Genomic DNA, 23,240 nt, shown 5'->3' with positions numbered 1-23,240 from the left:
AGGGGAAAAAAATATCTGTGCATTAGGGGACGTCTAACAGCACATAGGCACAACTGTGAGCTGGAACCTAACTTTTATGCTCTATCAAAGAGAAAAAAATACCACATTTTGGAAAATATGATTACTGAAAATAGGCTACTAAATCGTATTTTTAAACCTTAACAGGCCAAAATGTCCATAAATAAAAATAATAATCTAAGTTTTTTTAAGGATTAAAGATGACTAAAATGTTGCTGCTTTTTTAATATAGGGGTAAAAATGGAGAAAAAATAATAAATTGGGTTAAAATGAAGCTACTATAACCCAAACAAAAAGCTCAAAAAAGTGCCCCAAACCATGAATAAATCAAGAATCAGGCTCAAGAAGTGTTTTAAAGTGTAGGTTTATCCAATAAAAATAAATATTGCAAATTTTTCCCCTATGGTTATTTATTTTCCACAGTTTAAAAAAAATCTGTCATTAATTGCAATTTCATCATTCACATTTTAGTTCGTCTGCCCCTAAATAGCAGCTTTTTCTTGTAGAAAATCGTTCAACTGATTTCAGCCATTGTTGATTGAATGAAAAGCTTCAAGGCCGTATGGATAGTATAGGGGTGTAGCTACATGTTGGAGGATGCTGGTTCATGGAGGGCACGAGGGGATGTCGGCAGATGGTGACCTTTAGGAGTAAATTACCATGAACTCAGTGACTCCTTTCACTCAGCTAATTTCCCTCTGAGACTCCTAGAGCACACACATCTCAAGATAAGATTTGTTTTTCTTTTATGTAAAATAAAAGAAAGAGATTTAGGAAAAACAAACATGTCGCACAGCGTTTTCAAAAGTAGCTGCAGCCCGTAAAGTAGGCCAACTCAGTCCCGCAGCCATCTCTCTGCCCTCTGTCACACATTTCTCTCTGAGTGGGTGTGAGTGTGATTTTTGGGCTCAGGCGTGAGCAGCTGTAGTAGTCGTGACCGCGTGCTCGATCGCGGCGGCGCGCTTCGGCTTCACGTCAAGAAGCATCGTTTCAGCACCAAGGCCAGGGCTTTTGCGGCGAGAACAATAGTCGGCATCTTGTAGCCTAGGCAACGACGGAACAGCCGTAAAACAGCACGTAAACTCATCTAGAACTCATGTTTTTAACCGGTAAAATATCGCTAAAATGTCAATAGAAAGGTGTTACGTCATGTAAATCTTTATTTGTGTGATTTTTGCTGTTTTAATCTGGTATCTTCGGCTTGGTTGACGCCGTTTTTGACGTTCCCTTGAAGTCACGTCACAGGCGAGCACCCGCTTTCGCGAGAGGGGGAGGGGCAAACGAGAGTAGAGAACGGTAACATACGTGAAGAGCCACACAGCCGTTGGAGGGGCGAGACGCCGCAACAACTACACATTTACAACAAAAATAACCCAACTTTTAGCTAAAGGGTTTCGTTTTTGCGGCGCAAACAACGGCGACGAGCTTTAAAAAAAGAGTTTAGCCTGCAATTCATCCGTCAAAAATTATACTATCGTAAGTTAATTTTAGCAGTTTGCTAACTAATTGATACTTTTTTAGCGTTAATATCTATCTGCCCGCGTGCGCTTTAGACGTCGAAGCTAATTTTTTTCTCTCTGTTTTACGGTGATAAACTGTCACCTTCCAGCTGAACTCTCCTCTGTCACCTGCAGATTGAGAGACAGGGATTACTTTTTCCTCTCTTTTTTGGGGTTTCCCCCACTTTTTATTTTTTTTATTTTTTATCATTAATAAACACAACCAGGAGTGAAGTGTCTGTACACCGAGGAGAAGAAGAGCGGAGAGCATCCAGAGTCAGGAGGCAGGCGAGCGGCTCAGAGGAGAGGACAACAACACAGAGCATCCTCTCTATTATTGTTTTTTTTCTTTCACAATTCATCTAACGCACGAACTGCACACGCGTGGTTTATTTACGGAAAGAGGTATAGTGTTCAATTCCATGTTTAGTCCCGTTCTGCCGTCTATATGTTGTGTGCATACATTGAGATCGGACAAAGAGCAAGGCAGCACTGTGACATACGCTGATGCTGAACCTACAGCTGCCTAAACAAAGAAGCTGCTCCATGGCAATGATTTTACCACAAGTCACAATGCTTCTGCCTTTGGGTTTTGTTCATATGCATCCTGAAAATGTAGGAATTCACTCCAAAGTTCTGCTTTTTTCCCCATATATATTTTGCTTTTTTATGTATTTGTTTAATTGGAGGAAAGTGGCATTATTGTTTTTTGATTGACTAATTACCATTTGCATAATTGTTTTTCCCTAGAAGGATGTAGGGAGTCCTTTGTCATCAGAACAAAGACTCCAAATCTCAAATATTTTTGTTTTCATTATAGTTTTTCATATTTTTTTAACACCCAAAATTATTTACAACAATTTTTAATGTTATTGAAACAACTACATGTATTTTCGAAACACAAATCCTCGCAAAAACCTTAAGAATTTTGATCCTAAAGTGCTTTATTTTGTATGTTTAACTTTTTTGCTTTCTTTCTCTTTACTTGTTTGTGTGACCCAAGACTCATCCACATCGACTGCCCCTCTCCAGGGATACCTGCCTCTGATCTGTTTGCCCCACATCCCCTGTAATCATCTTCTCCACTTTGTCCTGATGAAGGAGGCTGACGCCATCAAACTGTTTGTGGGGCAGATTCCCCGGAATCTGGAAGAGAAGGACCTCAAACCCATTTTTGAGCAGTTTGGCAAGATCTATGAGCTAACTGTGATTAAGGACAAATACACGGGAATGCACAAAGGTAAGTCTCATCCTCCACATCCATCTTAAATAAGGCAGGCAAAATGGCACTTGGCTGCTTGAAAGTTGGATAGAGCGCCTTACGGATGACAAATGTAGATAGATGCATCCATAGAAACTGTTACAAGGCCTTTTATTTACACAGGGGATACTGAGAGATCAAGACAATCAATCAAATCAATGCGGTTACCGTAAATCAAAACATTTCTCTGATCACTTTTACATTTTTTTTAATATATATTTATATTTTTTGCAATTTTGCCTGTTGATATTAATTAAAATAAAACACATTTATTGTTCTGCACAATGTTTTCCAACCCAGTTGTTCATTTTGACTTCTAGGACTCTTCAACTACCTTTACACATCGCTAAACTTAAAATAAAGCATATACGTTCTGTCTTTTAAACACTCTTAGACACATTGTGACCAGAGTTCATGTGTTACATGAACCAGATTACGCTGTGTGCTCCAATCAGTGTAATGGGTCTGTAAGCCAGGGTGACACAAGGGAAAAGAATCTGTTGTTTTGAGAATCCCCATGTCCACAGTAAGCCCCTCTTAATAGCAGACTGTAAGATGCATGTTGACTGTGTGCTGTGTAATTCCCTCTGTATGCCAGTGCGTGTACAATCATTCATTTTAATTTTTCTTTTCCACCCCATTGTCTGGCATTATGTTGAATTCTAATCAATTCCCCAGATTTAGTGTTTGAACTTATTTCCCTAATCTGAGATCGCATTAGTCTGTGTGAGATGTCACAGGGGATGCTAACTTCCTGCTAATCTTGTTGTCTTAGTGCTGGTGACAGGTGTAGTAAACAGCTCTGGCCAGCCAACTCTTCTACCCATACCTCCCTCACACATTCAGACACAGGTACAACACAAAGGAAAGCAGGGGGAGTGTATCTGGAGTGACTGTGAGGCATGCATAGTGATTCGACTACAGCGGGAGGCTGACAATTGCGAGTCGTAAAGCCTGGTTAGCCCCACGCACATGTCTGTGGTGCCATCATGTTTGCTGAGTCGTGCCGTGTCGTTCTGAATGTGCCGTGCTGTGGAGTGCCCTTCTCTGCGCTAAAGTACATCATTATGATGCTGTCAAGTAGGGTTACCGTGCAGTGCATGTTTATCTACACTTTTATTGTCAGACCGAGCAGCGAGTAATCAGAGGAGCCCCAAAAAAAAGCTGTTTATAACAGAGTGTGTGTGTGTCTACTCCTTTGATTATATAAGGTAAAAAAACACTTAAAAGCAAGTTATAGAGCTATTTATAAACCTTTTCTAACCGTACTTCTTTTTGCCCTCTTTTTCTCTTTGTCTGCCACTTTCTGTCTAACAGGATGTGCATTTCTGACGTACTGTGCGAGAGAGTCAGCGCTGAAAGCCCAGAGCGCTCTTCATGAGCAGAAAACACTGCCGGGGGTAAGTGTGCATAACAAACAGTCATGAACACACGTGTCCCCAGACCCTAAAACACGTCTATTTATGCAACAATGCACACAATTAGACCAAAAGTGAGCTTCCGCAGAATCCACAACCTACCTACGTAGACGCTACCTGCCTGTACACACCAGCATGTTGCCTGAAACGAATGTGTTTCTGTGTGATATGAGGTTCGGCTCCCATTAGCAGCATTGTGACATAACTCAGAAGCCGGCAGGCGTCTTGCTGGTAAGGACGAACAGTCCCATTCACTGGAGATGCATAGGGTACTCCGCGAGCATTATCATCTTCATTTCTCCATCTCTCTGTGTCTCTCCATCTTCCTGCCGTTGCTTCCGTTAGCCTCCGGTGATAGCTCCTGTCTAGAGAGTCTGTAATTAATGTGACCATTCCCCTTTGTCTCATCCCAGCCTCCCTCAAGTCTCTGGTGAGGGATTGTGTGCTACGGCTGTGCAGGGGTAGGACACAATTCATTATGGAAGGGGCCCCGTGCAAGAGTTGTGTCTGATCTGTAGACTCTACCTCTCTATCTTTCCCCCTCCCTCTTTTCTTTCTTCTCTGACCTGGTTTCCATTCTAGAATTCTACGTGTTTGGAAAACTTTCAAAAATTCATCAGTTTTTCACTGCTACGGTTCAGCACGAAATGAAAACTTGACTATCTTAGTTCGGATTCTGAAGCGTTTCTAATGTGTTAGTTAACGTGCAGCCCCGTCTCTTTCTGTTGCCTCGCAGCTGATCAGAGTTTCAGTTTCTGCACCTTCCTCATAAGCTGGTGGGGGCTGATAAGATCTATGTGAATGTTTTCTGTAGGAGAGCCAGAAGAAAGGCGGTTGGGGGAAGGGAACTCTTCTGACACATATGAGCTCAACTCCCTTCATACATACATATTGCAGTCATGCATGAAGCTTGGGAATGAGGCTGTATATTTTTACCAGTGCGGGATATTCATAATTTAAATAATCCAGCAAGAAACTTGCAAAGAACGCCTGCATTTAAATCCCATTCTCACTGTCTTTTGCAGCTTTATTTACAAACGGCTACAATTTTAGCTAGTTCCTTTGCTGACAACACAACACACGCCTCCTGTGAAGATGTAGAGTCGAAGCTTATTTCCACATAAACCCTGCTAAATATTCTGGACACAGAGGAAACATTTGCAGAGAGGATGCTCATTTGTGGTGGAGATTTACTCAAGCGCCAGCAGACTACGAGCAGAGGCACCAATCTTCATTAGAACACTAGTGCTGAGGGTGTGGTGGTCACGTGATGCCTTCTCAAAATGCTGTTAATGAAAAACACGTCCCACTCTCCTGCAGTTCTTTTTTCTCATTTCATCTCAATTGTCTCATACTTAGAAAACCATCTGAAATATTGTTTATTCTCTGCGGTCCAGAAAGAATAAGAATAGCTTTTTCCTCCACAAAGTTTTTCGTCTAAGCTCTGCTATTGCAGCCATATTTTCTTGCTCCCTCTTCCCTCTCTTTACTTTTGTTTAAACAATTTTAAAATATATTTTTGCTTTTTTATCGCTTTCCAGTCTTCCAAATACCTGTTCCCATTTTCTAAGTTTTCATTTTTCCTTCATTGCGCCCCGCATTATGGGTTATCCTCACCTCTCTAATCTTCCAGTTTCACCAGATGAAGACATCATAAACCAGTTCTCTACCTTAAACCTTTTAATTTCATCATACTCGTCACCGTCACAAAAACCTTTCGCCTCCCGCTGCTTTTTATTCATTTTTTTTCTGTCACCGCACACTGCCTCTTCCTCCTTGGATTCTCATTTCACAGTAATTTATGGTAACCCTTCCCAAGTCCTCGTCTCAGCACCAGTCTCACTCTCTCCATCTCCTGCCTCCACCCTCCCTCCCTCTTATGGTTCCTCTTCCCCTCATCTCATTTCCCCTGCTTGTGATTAGTTGACCCTTTTGACCGTTTCACTCCCCAATATCCCCCCCATCTCTTCCTCCTTCTTCTTCCCTTCTGCTTGTCCTCCCGCCTCTGCTTTGTGTGTGATGGGTTTATTGCAGACCTGTCATCAGCCTGCAGTTCAGGGGGTTTTCACTGTAGTCTTGGTGAAGCATGAATCTTGGGAGAACTGTAAACAATTGATGCAATTATTGTAAAAAATAATTTCATCAAACTAATCTAGTCATATTGCCAAGCAATCAGTCGATAAACTTAGATAAAAGTATTTGATAAAACTATACTTTAAACTTCTTGCCTTGTTTAGCAGAGGCAAGAGTAACACAATTAAGAAATGAGGAAAAAACATGGAGGGATTGAGAGGGAGATGACCAGATGGCCCATCAGGGTTTGGAATTCATTTGGACTCAGAAGGAGAAGCTGAAATACAGCACGAGAGTTGCATGAAATCAGTCAGAGAAAAAAAAATCACATACTTATTACATTGAAAAATTTGGAGTAAAAAAAAAACTTCTTTCATTCTTTTATGAGTAAAAACACGACAAAGTATCTCGTTTGGTCAGGTGATACACAACTGGAATGAAAATTTCACTTCAATGTTTTTCCTAGAGTAAATGAAAACACAGCCGCTTTCTGAGTATTGTTTCTTTATAGAGAAAGTGGCAGTTGGACGACAGCACGAGTGAGAGGCCAGAGGTCAGGGCTCAATCTTGAGCGGAAAAATTACTTTGGGTGGGGCAGAGGCTGCTGTCAAAGCCATAAAACCTTCCTTTCAGGAGATCACAGGCTCCGTTCTCCACAGTTAGGATCAACCATATTGCTGTACAGTGCATTAAACCCAATTGCAATATTTCACTTTGACGTTTCCTCTCCTAATTTTATTTTCCTCTAAATGTTTTGAAAACACTGTCAATAAATAAGATTATTTAAACCAGACTTAAAAAATGTAGATTTGTATAACTTGGATTTCTTCTTCCTCATTCATTTAAGTATTGCGAAAATGTCCTGTTTCCTCTAGTAATCTATCCATCCCGCCTCAATCTTTTCATCAAACCACACTTACCTCCCATCCTGGTTACATTTTAAATCTCCATCATCTCGCTGTCTTTGCTCCGCCCCCCCCTGAGCTTACAGCTGTCATACATCCATCGCCTCTTTCCCTTTATCTGTTCTTTTGTTCTCAGCTGTTGATATCTTTCTTTTCATTTAATCTGCACCCTCTTTTCTTTGTATTTATCGCTCCCTTTATCTTTGTGCTACTTCCAACACTGCTGTTTGTGCACGCACGTGCACTCGTGTTAACAGAAGCACGCACACACACATCTGTTTGGTCACGCCGGCTTCTGTAGATGTCAGTGTAGGTGAAATTAAAGTGTGATAAGCAGCTTACCAGGTGTGTGTGTTGTCATGCTTCACTGCTCTCCAGGCAGCACTACACTCCTAGTTTTTTAATCAGACACAAAAACAAAGGAACCCTCAAACACAGGCATGCACTACACATACTTCCCAGTGAAACACTGTGAACGGCCATGAAATATTTAAAAGGCAGAAGAGGAGCCAGAGGACAAGTCGTTAGCAGAAAAAAAAACCTATACAGTTGAGGGTTGAATAGCTTATAAAAAAATAAAAGTTTAGTTGCTATATTGAGCCAATGCATATGCCCTGACAATGTCATGTGCGATGAATTGAAATGCAAGTGCCAGGGTTACAGCTCTGAACACAACGTGAGCTGTTCCACATTTCATTGAGCCTGTTACCAAGGGAGGACGCGTGCATTTATTTATGACTCAAGCTGGAAAGGCTGTGCTTTATATGCATGCCGTACGGACTGCATGGACGCAGCTGGAAGGCAAAAAAAAAAACCAACACACACTGTTGCTACATCTATATTACTGTTGCATCACTGTCTGCAGGGTTGCCAGAGAAATATGAACACTAAGCATCACATCAGCGTAACTGCGGTTCATTAAATTGCTTAACCTCTTAGCATGTCAGTGCTGTTATGGGACTGTAAAGATAGGCACTATCTTTGCATGTGTCCATCATTCAGGACGTGCAGCTGATGGTTATCAGATACACTCGGGCTGTGTATTTTTTGTGTGTGTTTTCACGTAGAATCTACCCCTGGCAGACAGCCTCCCCCATGGGAGACACCATGATGAGCAATTTATCCACAAGGGCAACTTTGTAGGCTAATTTCCCATATTTATATGGTCAGCAGCACTGTTTACTATTTCCCTTCACTGCTTACTGCTGCATTTTCAATTTAGAACAGATCCCAGCTCCCTCTATGCCCATCTTTATATTCTCTCTGTCTCTGCATGCTCTGCCTCTTTCTCTCCCCTCCTGATGGGGTTTGTGATTTGTATCGCACCCCCCCCCCCTCCACCATGCTGTTCCTCTATTTTTATCCTCTCTGTGTGTGGGACGGGAAGGGAAAAGAGGGACAGGTGTACATCTGACTTTGTGTGTGCACGAAGACGGAGAGTTAAACAGAAGGGAAACGCAAAGAATAGGGGGGTGTTTGGATAGGTTGACAAACAGCTGATGCTAGGGGGGGTTTACGCTATACATGGTGCACGTGCAGCAGGTACAATTATTAACACACTGTTAAAGAAAAAATGCAATTTCATTTCTAAATTTAAACAGAATGTAATAACACCATTCTACACACACAGAGAAGTACACATTGGAATATAAACAATACTGACATTCCTGCCACTTTGGCAATTGCCTGTGGGTGGACACAGGATTTCCAGGGTGTCTTTAGTATTTGCTGTTCTGTCTCTCAGTGATAGACTATATCTACAGATCTAAAGTGGTTAAAGACTAAGCTCAGTCCATGTAATGGTTCTACTCTTTCACAACAAATTTTCTGCCTTGATGCATTTACAGGCTTATTTTTTTCTCTTTCTTTACATCTGGTATCTGTTGTATTGTAAAATGACTACATATTGCTCTGATGTTATCCTGCCTTAAGTCTTTGTTTAAACTCTTGAGAAGTTTAGCTATCAAAGCTTGTCCTTTAAAAACCACATGCTTAAAAGATTTAAGAGATAAAATCATGAGATTCTGTAAGAGGAGTCTACCGGTGGTGTCCTCCACTTCTCCTTAAAGTCCCCCTCTGATGAAAATCCTGTTTTTTGAGCTTTTAAAATGTGTGTGTGGCAATTTTCGTATGAAAGAGAACAAATGTATTAAGAAATAATTTCGTTTTTGCATTTTTGAGTATTTCTCCTTTTAAATTGCTGTTAAACTGTCGCAGACAGGCTCTGTTTGAATTAATGAGTCTTCTTTACGTCACAACAGCTCTGCTGCACATGCACTAAACCCCTCATGTGGCCCGGCTGGCGTGCCTATTTCAGGTTCTGGAGAAGAGAAGTTGGTATCTTCCCATTGACTGCAGTCAAATAAGCCGCCGTTCGCATTTCCTTGGTCAAATCAGCCGTCACTGGAATTTTTGTTTAAGTTTCATAAAATACTTACGGTAGCAGGACTGAGAACGCTGGAAAATCTCCACCAGACTCCACGGAGCTTCTTGATGTGACCACGGAAATGTGAACGGCGGCTCATTTGACTGCAGTGTAAAGGATTGTAAATCAAAGAAAGATCATTTTGATGTTAGCTTTCATTATTTTCCCAAGAACTCTGCTCTGAGAAAGTAATGGATTGAATGTATTGATCACAGCAACATTAATACACATTGGAGAATTAGCTAAAAGAGTCTTTGGTGAACTGGGAGGAGAAAGAATCAGGATTTTGGAGGAAGTTCTGTCCATGATGCTCTTCACTTCCTCGTCCGAGCTGACATCCAGTTCAAAACAATACGGCTGGACATTACCCATATTGTTTGACATTTTTATGTAACATAAAATTAATGCTAGCAAGACACAGAGCTATCATAATCAGACAGGGGGGGTCAGGGGCGGGGCTACTTAGCTCAGCACCAAAAGCCACGCCCGCTCAGAGGAGGTTTTGGAAACAGAGGCTTCAGATCAACATGAAAAATAGCTTTTTAAGACATTTAGGTTGTGAAAAAAATTGATTTAAAGCTTCATAATCATAATTAAAACACTACTGGGAACGTTTTTTTACTTTAAAAAAATGTCATATAGGGGCTTTAAGGAAATTTCAGTCAAGAATGTTTGTGCCAGAGATTAATTTGTCAAAAAATACAAATATGGCCTCTTGTTATACAATTTGATGGGGTCTGAGCAGTGTCCTCAATGACTACAGCCAGATAAACTCATCCACTATTATCTCCTTTTGGTTAATCTACTGTAACTGTCATGTGTTAGGTAGAGTCGGCAGATTTTTATCTTTTCCCTCAAATTAAATTTAAATGCTGGAATAAGGAAAATAAAGCATCTCAGTGTAATAGGACTTTGCGAACACTGCAAATACAAAATCTTAAGACAGTGAAAACACCCCTGTTTTAAGAAAAACTCTTATTTCAATTTTATTACAAGAAAAATAATCCTTGAAGGAAGTTTCTCAAAAGATTTTTTTTAATAATTCTTGTGAAGACAATTTTCATACCCCATCAACAGATTTTTTTGCTTATTTAAAGAACATTGTTCACATTATTTCTAGTGGGCCTGTTTTTTTTTTGCAGTGAAAGGTTCTTATTAAAAGAACTAAATGAGCCACTGATTACCCTCACAGAAAAGAAACTTTTAAAAGAGCTAAAGCAGGAAAACAGTCCTCTGTAATGAACAATTATGAAATCATTTTTTACATTTTATGCTGCAACATTCATTTTGGCCTGAGTTGAAGGCTTTTCATCTTTCTACATGTAATTACCACTCTACCAGCTACAGCCTGCAATCCAGATGCCCTCCCAATGTAATATTTATGTGTCTGCCCAGAGATGCACATATAGAAGAAGCCTATGCGCGGGGGGCTGAATGAATGTGTGAATTTGTCTGAATGAAAAGACGGCTTTAGTAAACGTAGAGGAGGGCCCTCAAGAGCTTTGGCTTGAATAGGGGTGCACAGACAGGCAGGGGGGTGGGGTGAGACATGGGAGGAGTTGAGGAGGTCGTGTTGGAGAAGGAGGAAACGGGACAAAAGTTTCCCATAATGAGCATGGAGGAAGGGACAGGCGGGTGGTGTGTAGAAGAAAGGCTTTTCTCTGGGTGGTGGAGGAGTAGGAGGGAGCCAGGGCATACTTATGTCAATTTAAACAGAGACATCTGTCAGAGGCAACCATTCGTTTGTCTCTGCATATTTGTGTGATTAGACGGCCAAAGGGATGACAGGACTTTTGCTGCACCTGGGGTGTGATCTCAATACAGAGGGCCCTGTCTAACCATAGGTTAACCCTCTGTCTTAATGATGGTCTTTTCTCCCCTGACCACAGTGCAGAGCTGCTGCTCTATAAACTAGAATTACACTGAAATGCAAGAGCACAAAGCATTATGATAAATGCACTGATTTGTGAAAGTTAATGCTTTTTTTCTTTAGTTTTTTTGCTTCTAACATCAAGATTTACAACAATATGCTTTACATTTTTATGCTTTTAGGCTTATCACATTGAAATCAGATTCAGGTAGTATGTGTAAATCTTTATGGCCATATGCTTCACATATAGATAATTTTAATCTGTCTTTTAAGCATCCCAAATTTATCTTATAGCCATCCGATTTTCTTTCTAAATGTTCAATTTTGACGAGCAGAGTGATGTCACAAAAATATGTCATTTTAAAGAAATTAGGTCTTTCTATGAATATTTATTAAGGGGTAAGACAAAAACCTTCCCTTTTTAGTAAGATCTTGTTTATCACCGTAAATATCAGAACATTCATAAAATGTGTCATTGGTTATGGATTAAATGGAGATTTCTGCAATCATGAATGCGTATCGCTCAGAGCATCTTTTTTAATTCACCAGCTCGTTTCCCCAAAGACTTACACTCCCTAAAATAGAAATATTTTTCCAAGTCCAACAGTTATCCACTATAGTGCTTTTGGATTATGCGAGACTAAACCCAACGGATCAAATTTCAGTGAGTGCTCCACGGCAGCGGCAGAATGTTCTCAGTGGGGTTTGACTAAAGCACCATAAAATACTAGAAATCAACAGAACGATTATTTCTGCTATATGCATGGCTTGATATCGTCATTACAGACAATGAAAAAGAATAAAGGGAACAGGGAAAGTGATTCTAATCGGTGCTCCGACAGGGAGGCTGTGGAAGAGTTAACGGCTACACGACGAACAGAGTGAAGGAGATGGAGGGCAGGCTTCTCAGGTGTGAAGAATGGAGAGAGGCAGTAAAAAGAGTGATGAGAGCAAGGGGGATGGGCCACCCAGGAGCTTATATTATGGTTGCAGGCCCCCGTTCCTAGGCAACGAAGCTGAGCGAGATGCCAGGTTGCCTGGCAACCTCAGGGATGCAAAGCCTGATGTGGTTTCATAAAGAGCGACGATTGCATAGAGAGGTAGAATTGCTCCATCGTACCTTTCTGTGTACAAATTTCATTCTAAATATTCAATTTAACAGAAAAATTCAAGCGTTTGACGACCTAAATGCAAATATTTTGTGGATCTTTTCACGCAGCACAATTGCGTCATAAAATAACATGGCTTGGGGGAAAATATTCACAATATTATTTTAATTATTATTTTACAAGGATTTTATTGCAAAATCTATTTTCATTGTAACAATATTAAAACCCCCTATAAATCAAAGGCTTTTTCTACATGAATAAGTAATATAACGCAGGCTTATGTGTTGGTCGGTCTGACGTGAGCGTTATCGTTTATCATTGCCTCTCACATTTGTTTCCTGTTCTGTGAAATATTTCATCCAAACAGTATCGCACTTTAAATGAATCGTGTTTTTCCCAGATAAAGTACGTGTTTGTCACAGGGGTGAGGATGATTAGGATACACACATGTAAGACAGGAAAATGGGACATTTGCCAAAGAAGATTGAAATGGCAGCGCAATAAAAAAAAAAAAAAAAAGTATGAAGCCCCCCCCCATCATTATGCAAATATGGATGGATTATGGAAGTCAGGGAGAAAATAGGGGAATGCCAGATAAAGAGAGGAGGCAGCCACGATCTTTGATAACGCGGGAACAAAAATACTTTTTCTGAACAGTAGAAATGGGCATCTGAGGATGGAGTGAGCTGGAAAACGAAGAGAATGTGTGAGCGCATGTGTTTTAGCAATGGAGTATTTTGGGACTCCACATGCATCCTCATACAATTCTTTGTTGTTATCCGCTGCACTTAAATCCCATTTTCATGTGCTTGCATGAGCATTTTATTCTTGCTGTGGAAAATTGCTACGCAGTGCTTTAAAAAAAAAAAAAGAAGAAAAGAAAAACTGAGTGGCATCTCTTCATCACTATATTACTCCATGTTCTACACACATTTTCACAAGCTCACAACCCCATCCCTCACACCGCGGTGTAATGGTCTGTTCCACTGATTTTGCGTGGGTGGGGGAAGGGGTAAAATACGATTTGATTGGATAATCCAAGGATTTAATATCCTCTAATCCTGGTACAATCCTCTCTGCATTACTGGGGGGGGAGTAAGATTAACTGTATGTGTGTTGTATGCGTTTGTTTCTGCATGACCAAGGGGCAGATGCTGTGGGAAAAGTGCAGTGTTGAACTGTTAATGTGTGTGCTCGCAGATGAGCGGCATGTCGTCCGTGTGTGTGTGTGTGGCTTTGTGTTGTCATCGTAGCATGTAAATGAGCCCGTGTTTGCATGCAGGATTTGGTCCGGCGTGTGGATGGACCTTTTCCTATCACATGTGACACGTACGTCCACATGTTTTGGCTAACATGGGAAGTCGCTCCTCTCTGGCACACAGAGGATTCTTAATAAGGAGTGGGATGGCTGAAGTCACACTTCAGTGTGGAGCCAGAGCCCAGTGCTTGCTCATTTTTGCAGATGGCTGCTGTTAATTAGGCTTTAATTGGAACGTAAGTAATAAGAGAATAATTTGGCTTGAAAAGAGCATGTGCATTTTTATTTTTCATTGGAGTAAAGGAAATAAACAGATATATCCTCGTGGGGATTATTTTGTGCTTTTTTTTAATTTTGATCGCTGAAATGGAGAAATAAACTAGATTGTTTTCTATCTTTCTCTCTCACATTTCATCATCTTATAATAAAATCACCATAAATACCCTTCCCAGTTTTTTCTTTTTACTTGTGTTTATTTTTCCATCATTACTTTTCACTGCGTTGATGGAAAATATTTCATAGCAGTTGCACCTCAATGATAGTACAAACCCAGTGAATCAATTCTTCTTCACTAATTCTTTGTTTACACAAAGAGCAAAGCAGTTGCCCTTGGCAACAACCATCCTTGTTTACCCACCCAAAGTGCCGTCATTTGATTGCCATGACAACAAGCTGGTCGTCATGCCAAATTTCCAGTTGCAATGTGTTGTCTCTGTGGCAGCCGTGTGCACTCCTCACCTGCTGCTTTCCTCTCTTCTGTCTCAAGCATGAAATTCACAAAAAGATGGGGGCTTTGATCAGAATGTCACAAAGCATGCGCGCCCCGACAGGAAAACAGGGGGTCTTGAGGCTAGAGTTCCTGTCGTGTTGAAGGGTCTCGCGTGACAAGGATGAGCTTGAACAGGCCTAATAAAGGGATATAAATGAAAGAGATGATTGATGCACGGATGGGTAAGAGGTTAGTCGACACAAATCTTGCTACAGTCAACCTGCTGTACAACACAATCCAAAATCAATGTACAAGACAGGACTGATCGATGAGCCTTTTGCTCAAGACAGTAACAACTGAGAAACCATGGACGCTGGGATGGATGGATGTTTACGCTAACAGCTGATGCCTCTGTGAATGTGGATCTTAGACATTATATTTCCCCTCATGTGCTACCTGTGGGTGTTATGTGTGCAGCTTTGAAACTATACGAGTTGATGTCTCAGCATGTGCCGTGGCCTTGCCTTAGATCAATAGCTTTGTGGTGACAGCTAAGAGCTGATTAATCAAATGTATGGATCAGTCTGCCCCTACCTCAATTACCAGCTTCGTTACATTGCCTTAACACCCCACTGGAACCTCCATTTCTCTTCCTCATGCACTCCATTTCCTCCTCTTTTTGTCTTCTGTCTTTTAAAATTTAATTTTTATACAATTAAATATGTTTTTTGCAAATCAGAGCATCCTATTTGACCATTTTTCTTTGCTCGTAGCAAAGATGTGACATTCCTGCCCCACCTGTCCTCTTTCCATCCCATCACTGAATCTTCACTGCACCTCCTTCTCCTCCCCCACCCGTTACCCTGGTAACCACACAATGGCTTTTTTAGTCTCAGTGGTATGACTAAGCACTGTGCGTAGTATATTTTCATAGCTGCAAAAAAACTGCAGGAGAAACAATATACAGCTTTTCTCATCCTTGAATATTCTGCATGAATGGAGTAAGCATGGAGATTATGGTGGTTGCGATGATGCAGCACTCTTTGCAGCTAGTCTTTATGATAGATAGAGCAAGTCACGACTGAATCCCATCCTCCTCCTCTCTCTATGCATTTTGAATCATTTTTCAGGGGAGGGTTTTTGTCCATCACTCCTTTCTGCTTCCCCTATACATTTAACACTTCCCGTTACTGTCTAAGATCCTTTTGGCCTCCCCACTGCCCCTTCAGCAGGGGTCCTTCATGCCTCTCTGGAAAACTCTGTTTCTTTATCCTTTTACTTTAAGATGACTGCCTCTGCATCCTTCAGGCTCTTGTCATTTTCACCCCACAACATTATATCCCTTCTCTACCCTCCACCCCCCTTTCTGTATCTCAGCCTACTCTTTTCTCTCATTTAATCCACAGTTCCTCTGTAATCCAGATCAGCTGGCCCTCATCCTTAATCTCATCACTTCTCAATCCCTCTGTACAGCCTTGTGTATGTGTGTGTGTATGTGTGAGAGGGAGAAATCAAAAGGTGCTAAAGCTGTCAGTGTTTGACAAGTAAAGACTACTGTCTGAGACAAACTTCATACGCTAAGCCCAGCTTCTAACTTCGATTTATCAGTAACAGAAGCAAACATAGAAAACACTTATCGCTGACGGAAACTTTTGACTACAAAATACCTCATCTAAACTTTAAAAGCTAAATGTTTTAAAGGGTTCTAGTTGTGATATATGTCATAATTATGCCTCATTTTAGTAGAAGAAAATAAACACATGGATGAAGACTATTTTTCCAGTTATGTTCTGATACCAGGACAGGCTTAAGAGTTTTGATTATGTTTGCTATTTTGGTTTATACTCTTGTTTGTTTGTCCCCTCAGATGAATCGGCCAATCCAAGTTAAGCCAGCTGACAGCGAGGGTCGAGGGGGTGAGTTCCATCTTTTTCCAAGAGGATACATTCACAACAGACACACACATTTGCACTGTAGTGGATGCACAAACACAATAAATTATTCTCTCAGTTTATCGTTTAACTGGGATGACTCTCAACAAGTGAAAGGTGTTCATTTGTATCAGACAGAGGTAGAAAGTAGTCATTGGGGTGCTGAACTAGTTGTTGCATTTGGTTTTATTTGTCAAAAAGTCCTCCTCACTCCCTCTCATAATACCAGTTATTTTAGTCAATACTGCCCTCTGGTGACGGAAAAATGGTAGTGCTTTATAGATTTACATTTCAAAAATCTACTTCTTGATTTTTGAGAACAGAAATTGTAACAGTTAAAGCAAAACGAATCTGATCTCAACTTTCTCTTAATTTCCTTCTTCTGCACGTATTTGGTCTGTTAGAAGACAGGAAATTGTTTGTAGGCATGCTGGGAAAGCAACAGACCGATGAGGATGTCAGAAGGCTGTTTGAGCCCTTTGGCACCATAGATGAGTGTACTGTTTTGAGAGGACCAGATGGCACAAGCAAAGGTAAATTGTATAAAGACAATATGATTTAGCATTTAAAAAACATTTGATTTTAGCTTCACTTTCTGACTGAATGACCTCATTTCCCTATAGGGTGTGCTTTTGTGAAGTTCCAAGGACACGCGGAAGCTCAGGCTGCCATCAACAGCTTGCATGGGAGTCGCACGATGCCTGTGAGTTTCATATGCATGATGGACGGTGGTAAAAGCTGGAAATTTAACACATAAAAAGGAAAACTGGGATAAATTATTCATGTCAAATCAACTAACTTATAGCGACACTTGCAGCTGATATCTATATGTGTCCTCCTGCTCACAGGGAGCCTCATCCAGTCTGGTGGTGAAGTTTGCTGACACGGAAAAGGAGCGAGGGCTGAGGAGGATGCAGCAGGTGGCCTCCCAACTGGGCATCTTCAGCCCCATGACCCTCAACTTCCCTGCCTACAACGCATACACACAGGCCGTCAATGCACAGGCAAGCACAACTCCGGCTACACTCACTGTACTACACTTGCATGTACACACCAATTTTGTAAGGCGAGTGCTGTGCTTATGAAAGGATGTAATAAGTTTGAAGAGGCTATCAGTGGTCTAATTGGGGCTAATGTTATTACCCAGACAACAGAACATACGTCATCTGGCATTAGCTTTCCCGCAACACACAACCATTAACCCACTGACTCAGGACATAATGGCCTTGTAATTAGATCTCTATTCATCTGTTACTCCATCACTCCCTCTCTCTGGCCCGTCTTCTCCTTCTACTTCCTTTATATTCGTTTCCCTTTTTCCCATATCAATTTAAATCCCCTTCCCCTTTCTGCGTCCCCTACTTCCTTCTTCCTCTACAGCTCGTTCAACATCAGGCCTTGGTTGCGCAGTCAGCGTACTTGTCTCCTGTGGCAACAGTGGCTGCGGTACAGATGCAGCAGATGGCCGCGCTCAACGCCAACGGAATCATCGCCACACCCATTACACCCATAACACCATCCTCGGGTAAGTTCACACACATCAAAGGCTTTGTGCACCAAAAACAGAACTGAACTTTCAGCATGTGGTTATGACCTTGTTAACTGTCATCTGAGTGTACCCACTTCAGATTATTTTATTTAATGTTTTATGTTTGTCTTTAGGTACAAACACCCCACCAGCTATTGCTGCAACCCCTGTGCCCGCTCTCCCACCACCAATTGGAATGAATGGCTACAGCAGCGTGCCAGCTCCCACCAATGGACAACAAACAGAAACTTTATACACCAATGGTGTTCCCCAATATCAAGGTCTTTTTAATGATTGATCCTTTAACAGTTTTAGCTCAAATGAAAAAAAAATTGCAAACATTTTCCTTTTTTTTATATAGGTTTAATATATATATATACTAATGCTGGTTCTGTTTAACTTGCACAGCTCAAAGTCCAGCAGCCTTGGATCCATTACAGCAAGCCTATGCAGGCATGCAGCACTACACAGGTTAGTCTTTGTGGACTTATTTATTCACTGTAGACTTTGCTTGACTTCTCTTTGTTTCAAAATATCTGTTTTTACTAGTAATTTGTGTTCAGTACTTAGATGTAACACACATTTGAAAACGAAATAAAATGTTGAATAAAAAAATAGTATGTGCCCTCCTTTAAACATCTGGGGTCAAAATTGTGCCTGTGTCAGATTATTCTTTCCTCACATCACACACCTCAGACTTAAGTGAAAATGTAGACTAGAGAAGTAAACAAAGAATCTGATGCGTTTCCTCTCTGGCTTTCAAGGACAAAAGGTTTTTCCAAGCAATTAGTTTAATGGTTTATGTGTTTTTCCAAGGCACCATTTGTATACAGTGCACATTTCAAGATCGTAGACTTAAGAGTGATGCAATCTGTTCACATCAGACCGAGATCCTCTGTGTCTTTGTTTAGCGGCCTCTGTCAGTTTTTACAGTTAATGGCTTTCACCTTCAGCAGGAGACGTTTCATTTAAAAGGAAATTAAATGATTGGGTTTTCTAATGTTGCCACCTGTTGGGCTGATCCAATCGAGTGTTGTTACTCTCCCTCTCCTCCAATAGCGGCGTATCCTGCTGCCTACGGATTGGTTGGCCAGCCGTTTCCTCAACAGCAAACACTAGTTGCCCAGCAACACCAGCAGCCTCAGCAACAGCAGCAACGAGAAGGTAAAGTGACTTCCTTTCTGACCGGAGCCGCGCTCCTCTCTCCAGTGATCTTATTTAAAAGTTATTTGTCACCAGGATGTCACTGCTCCAGATCATTTATCAGCCTTTGCCTAATGTGTGCGTCTGCGTGTGTGTCCGTATGTGTGCCAGGTCCAGAGGGATGTAACATCTTCATCTACCACCTGCCTCAGGAGTTTAGTGACTCTGAGATGCTGCAGATGTTCCTGCCCTTTGGCAATGTCATATCGGCCAAGGTGTTTGTGGACCGTGCCACCAACCAGAGCAAATGCTTTGGTGAGATTCGTGAAATGGGGAATATGCTTTATAGAGCAACAAAAGGGCAAATGAAAAATGCAGAAATGTAGCCTGTGAAGGCAGAATATCACCTGAATATAAATGAAAAGTGACCTGAACAACTCTTTTGTCTCTATTTCAGGATTTGTGAGTTTTGACAACCCAGCCAGCGCCCAGGCAGCTATCCAGGCTATGAATGGCTTCCAGATTGGCATGAAGAGACTCAAAGTGCAGCTCAAGAGGCCAAAAGATGCCAATCGTCCATACTGAGTGAAGACTGACTAAAGGAAGAACAAATCTAGAGGTGAGGTGGTGGTGAGAAGGTTTTGAGTCTCATGGCATCACAAGCAGTGAGGTATAGTATTTTGGGGAGCAGGTAGATTCAATTGACTAAATAAGGGAACAAGAGATACAAATATCTAGAATAGCTTAACAATGTAGTTAAAATTCATTGGGTTGCTGAGTAAGTAAAATAACAGAAATATTGTTTTCCTTTTTTATTTTCTTTCACAATCTTATTTATTTTCTTTCCTGCTGTTTTGATTTTTTTTTCCTGGCAACTTACTTCACCCAAGAATCTTCCGTCCAATCATAATTCAGAGGACCCCATCGCTATGGCAATGGTTGCCTAGTGACCGATAAAGCCCTGACCCCCCCCTTCCTCTCGCATTGTTGTAAGTTGATTGGTTGGCCTGTGTTTGGGTTGCTGTGGCGATTGATTGCCTGTGTTGGTTGCCCTTGGCAATTTTTTTTGTTCTGTCACCTCAAGCAACCAGCCATGCGTTGACCTGCATGTCCTGTTGCTGTAGTGATCACAGACTGTGTTTGGTGCATTGTGACTTTATTTTGTATTGACCTGTGCACATACTGATCAATAACTATCCATAGCCAGGACTGCTCTTTGAATCAACTGATCTGATTGGATATCTGATCTACCTCTCACTTCCCAGTAATTTGATAAATCCTGTAGCAACAACACTGTTGATTTTTTTTTTGCAGCTTTGTTTTTGATCAGTCTCTGAAGTGTTCTGTTTGGTGTGATTATATTTTGAACAAATGGTTTGGGTTTAAAGGTAAGCGTGCATATGTGTCTGTGTTGCACTGTTCATGTGTGACGCAGAACAGAGTAGGAAGGTTTCAATAGGGTTTCCATTGCGTAGCGTTGGAGAAACGTGGAGTTTTAATAGAAAAAGTAAGCTACAACACACAGCCAAAGGCAATGGTGGATGAGGTATGGTAATAAGGTATGCAGACGTCAAACTATCCATGGGTTGAAACAAGTATAGGATCCACCTTTAAAGTGTCAGTCAAAAAAGTACTTTGTATTTCTGGGCGAGCATGCATTTTGTTGAGCTGTACTCTGATAGGCTCAGTCCTTAATACTGGATTATGTTTTGTTTTTTACTTTGTGATGTGACACTATTTTCTGCATCTTCTCTGTCTTTTGTTTACACTCTATTACTGCTTTACGTGCTGTCTCTCTGTCCAGCCCTTCATCATCTCTTTCCTGTCTTTCACCTGCTGTCTCTGTTTCAAACATTCATCCACTTCTCTCATTCCAACCCTCCTTTTTCCTGTCTCTCTAGCTCGTGTTTTAAGGTAAAGGGTATGTGGTTGTTATGGTGGAGAAACAAGTGCCTCTTGCTTACTGGAGGCCCAGCCTTCAACTATAGGAATTCTGGGAGAGAAGTTACCAAGACATCTTGAGTGGGGTTAGCTCTGCAGAGCTCCACTGCTGGTGGAAACATCGTCGTTTGACTCCAGACTTAAGTAAAAAGTCCTGCTTCTATTTTTGGATAAACCGTGCAGGACTCAACAATATTTTGCTTCTATCACCCAGAATTTCTATACTGCAAATGCCAGAGAGTGATGCATGTCGTTGGTAGTGCTTGCTTGCCATGGTCTGAGGCGCAGGAGTGCAGCACATGCTAGCAAGGACACAAATGAGACCAAAGCTTTACAGAAACACCAACACGACCACGTTCAGCCACAGGAACACGAGTATTGAACTGCATGATCCAGACACAGTGTATGTGTCAAAGCACCATGATTTGCTGCTGTCGGACGATCTTCACAGGGAACTGTCCTCAAATTAAAACAAAGAGAGTTCAGGAGTGTCAGAAGATTTAGTGGAACGATGGGAGTGTGACTGGAGCTTCAGAGTTGTGAACCTTCAGAGTCTCGTTTGACGGGAGGGGCATGTTTGACAGAATGTGAAGATCAACCACTGAGCCTCAGTGTTTTGTAAATTCTAATAGGCTGCGCTTTCTTCTGTCTCCCTCTGTCCTGTTCACATGCCACCCCCCCTCTGCCCTCCACCTCTCCCTGCTCTCACAGGTGACTTCTCAGAGTCCAGCAGGGGGGAGGAATCCAAGGGTTCATGGCGCTTTCAGACCGTCTGCCACCTGTGAGCGCCTGCGGAGTGCTGCTGCGCACACACTCACGCCGAAACAATTGCACTCTCAATCCTGAACCTCAAATGATTTACATGTACATAATGTGCACAAACAAAAAACAACAAAATAACAACCATGTGTTTCCTGAAGCTCACATACATAGAGTTCACACATATACTTTACCCATAGAGCTATTAGCTTGGTTTGACCATAGTCTGTGTGGAGCAAAGGGTTTTCCACAACCAGGACAAGGGAGAGTATTGAGAAAAAAACGCTGATATTTTATTTCAATAGACTTTAACATTTCTATATCCTGTCAATTACATGGCAAATATAGACAAATGTTTCACAAAAATATGGAAAATACAAAAAAGACAATAAGTGAGTAGGTTAGAAAGACTGAAGATCCTAATGACCTGTAAATAGTTTAGTTTACAAATATCTGCATAAAAAAATGAAAAAAAAAGGAAAAAGAATATTACTTTAGATAAAACCCTTAACAGGACACAGCAACATAACGATAATGATTATTATCATTATTGCTATTATTATTATTATTATTATTATTGTTATTACATCTAGTGTCATCCTCATTTTCATGAGGATATTACATTCCAAACTGTAAAATGGGAAATCATAAACCTATTTTAAATTTCTACTTAGAGTTTAGCTGGGACAGGGGATAGGGGGTGGGTGGGGGGGTTGCACTTTTATTCAGGAGGTTTTAATATTTGAGCTATTTTTTATTTATTTAATAATTTAATGATTATTTTGTTTATTGGGGGAAAAAAAGGTTGGGATGCAATATTTTGATTTTAGAATTTTCTAGAGAAAAAAAAAACTTTTGAGGGCCTGTTTCTGTCAGACTCTTGCAATCAACTAATTATTATGTATCTATTAATTATTACAACTATATTTATTTTTAATTTATGAAATCCTGTTTTTGATCCACTCTCTTTTTAAGTTTAAATAAAAAGTATCATACTGAATGTGTCGATGTGGTTCATTGTGAGTGTTTTAGCTTGTGTGTGTGGCAAAGGCAGGAGCTTGTGTTCATTTAGTTTGCAACAAGAACTGAAACCTTTGATTAAAAATTACTCATCGGCCAAGCCTTTCTTTTTTTTAAAGAACCTTGTGGACGGAGAGCAATTGTTTAACAAGAAAATCCATTTCTAAGAATCCATTTCCTGTATTCTCTTCTTGTTTGAGTTGATCTAACTTTAATTCATTAATAGAAAAGTTTTTTATTCACTGGTTCTTTGGATATATATTCATAATTGTGTAGAAAACTACCCATTGCCACTCAAACAGAGCAGTCACCATGACCTCGTCCTGCCAAACCTTCTTCTCATGTGCAAACTATTACTATCTATGACATGCTT

General features: G+C 40.9%; 1 protein-coding gene across 4 annotated transcripts; it reads left to right on the top strand.

The window, feature by feature from the left end:
• The first annotated feature begins 1,012 nt into the window (after positions 1-1,012).
• celf3b (cugbp, Elav-like family member 3b) lies at positions 1,013-22,847 on the top strand. Of its 4 annotated transcripts, XR_002918724.2 has the most exons (15): positions 1,013-1,922; positions 2,521-2,757; positions 4,096-4,178; positions 16,413-16,461; positions 16,881-17,009; positions 17,100-17,179; positions 17,325-17,480; positions 17,857-18,001; positions 18,139-18,285; positions 18,413-18,475; positions 19,064-19,168; positions 19,319-19,462; positions 19,605-19,766; positions 20,038-20,136; positions 21,800-22,847. XR_002918724.2 is itself a non-coding variant. In XM_024267246.2 (14 exons), exons 2-13 carry the CDS (start codon positions 2,613-2,615, stop codon positions 19,730-19,732), a joined length of 1,371 nt encoding a protein of 456 aa, XP_024123014.1. In that variant the 5' UTR covers positions 1,023-1,922; positions 2,521-2,612; the 3' UTR covers positions 19,733-19,766; positions 21,800-22,847. The 4 variants fall into 4 exon arrangements, 3 of the variants coding, with proteins under 3 accessions (XP_024123014.1, XP_024123013.1, XP_024123015.1); XM_024267246.2 differs by lacking the exon at positions 20,038-20,136 and having other exon boundaries at positions 1,023-1,922; positions 16,884-17,009; XM_024267245.2 differs by lacking the exon at positions 20,038-20,136 and having other exon boundaries at positions 1,029-1,922.
• The last annotated feature ends 393 nt before the right edge of the window (positions 22,848-23,240 follow it).

The sequence above is a fragment of the Oryzias melastigma genome, linkage group LG16, assembly GCF_002922805.2.
Source record: "Oryzias melastigma strain HK-1 linkage group LG16, ASM292280v2, whole genome shotgun sequence".
NCBI classification, from domain to species: Eukaryota; Metazoa; Chordata; class Actinopteri; order Beloniformes; family Adrianichthyidae; genus Oryzias; species Oryzias melastigma.
This window is presented reverse-complemented; position numbering and strand designations above follow the sequence as displayed.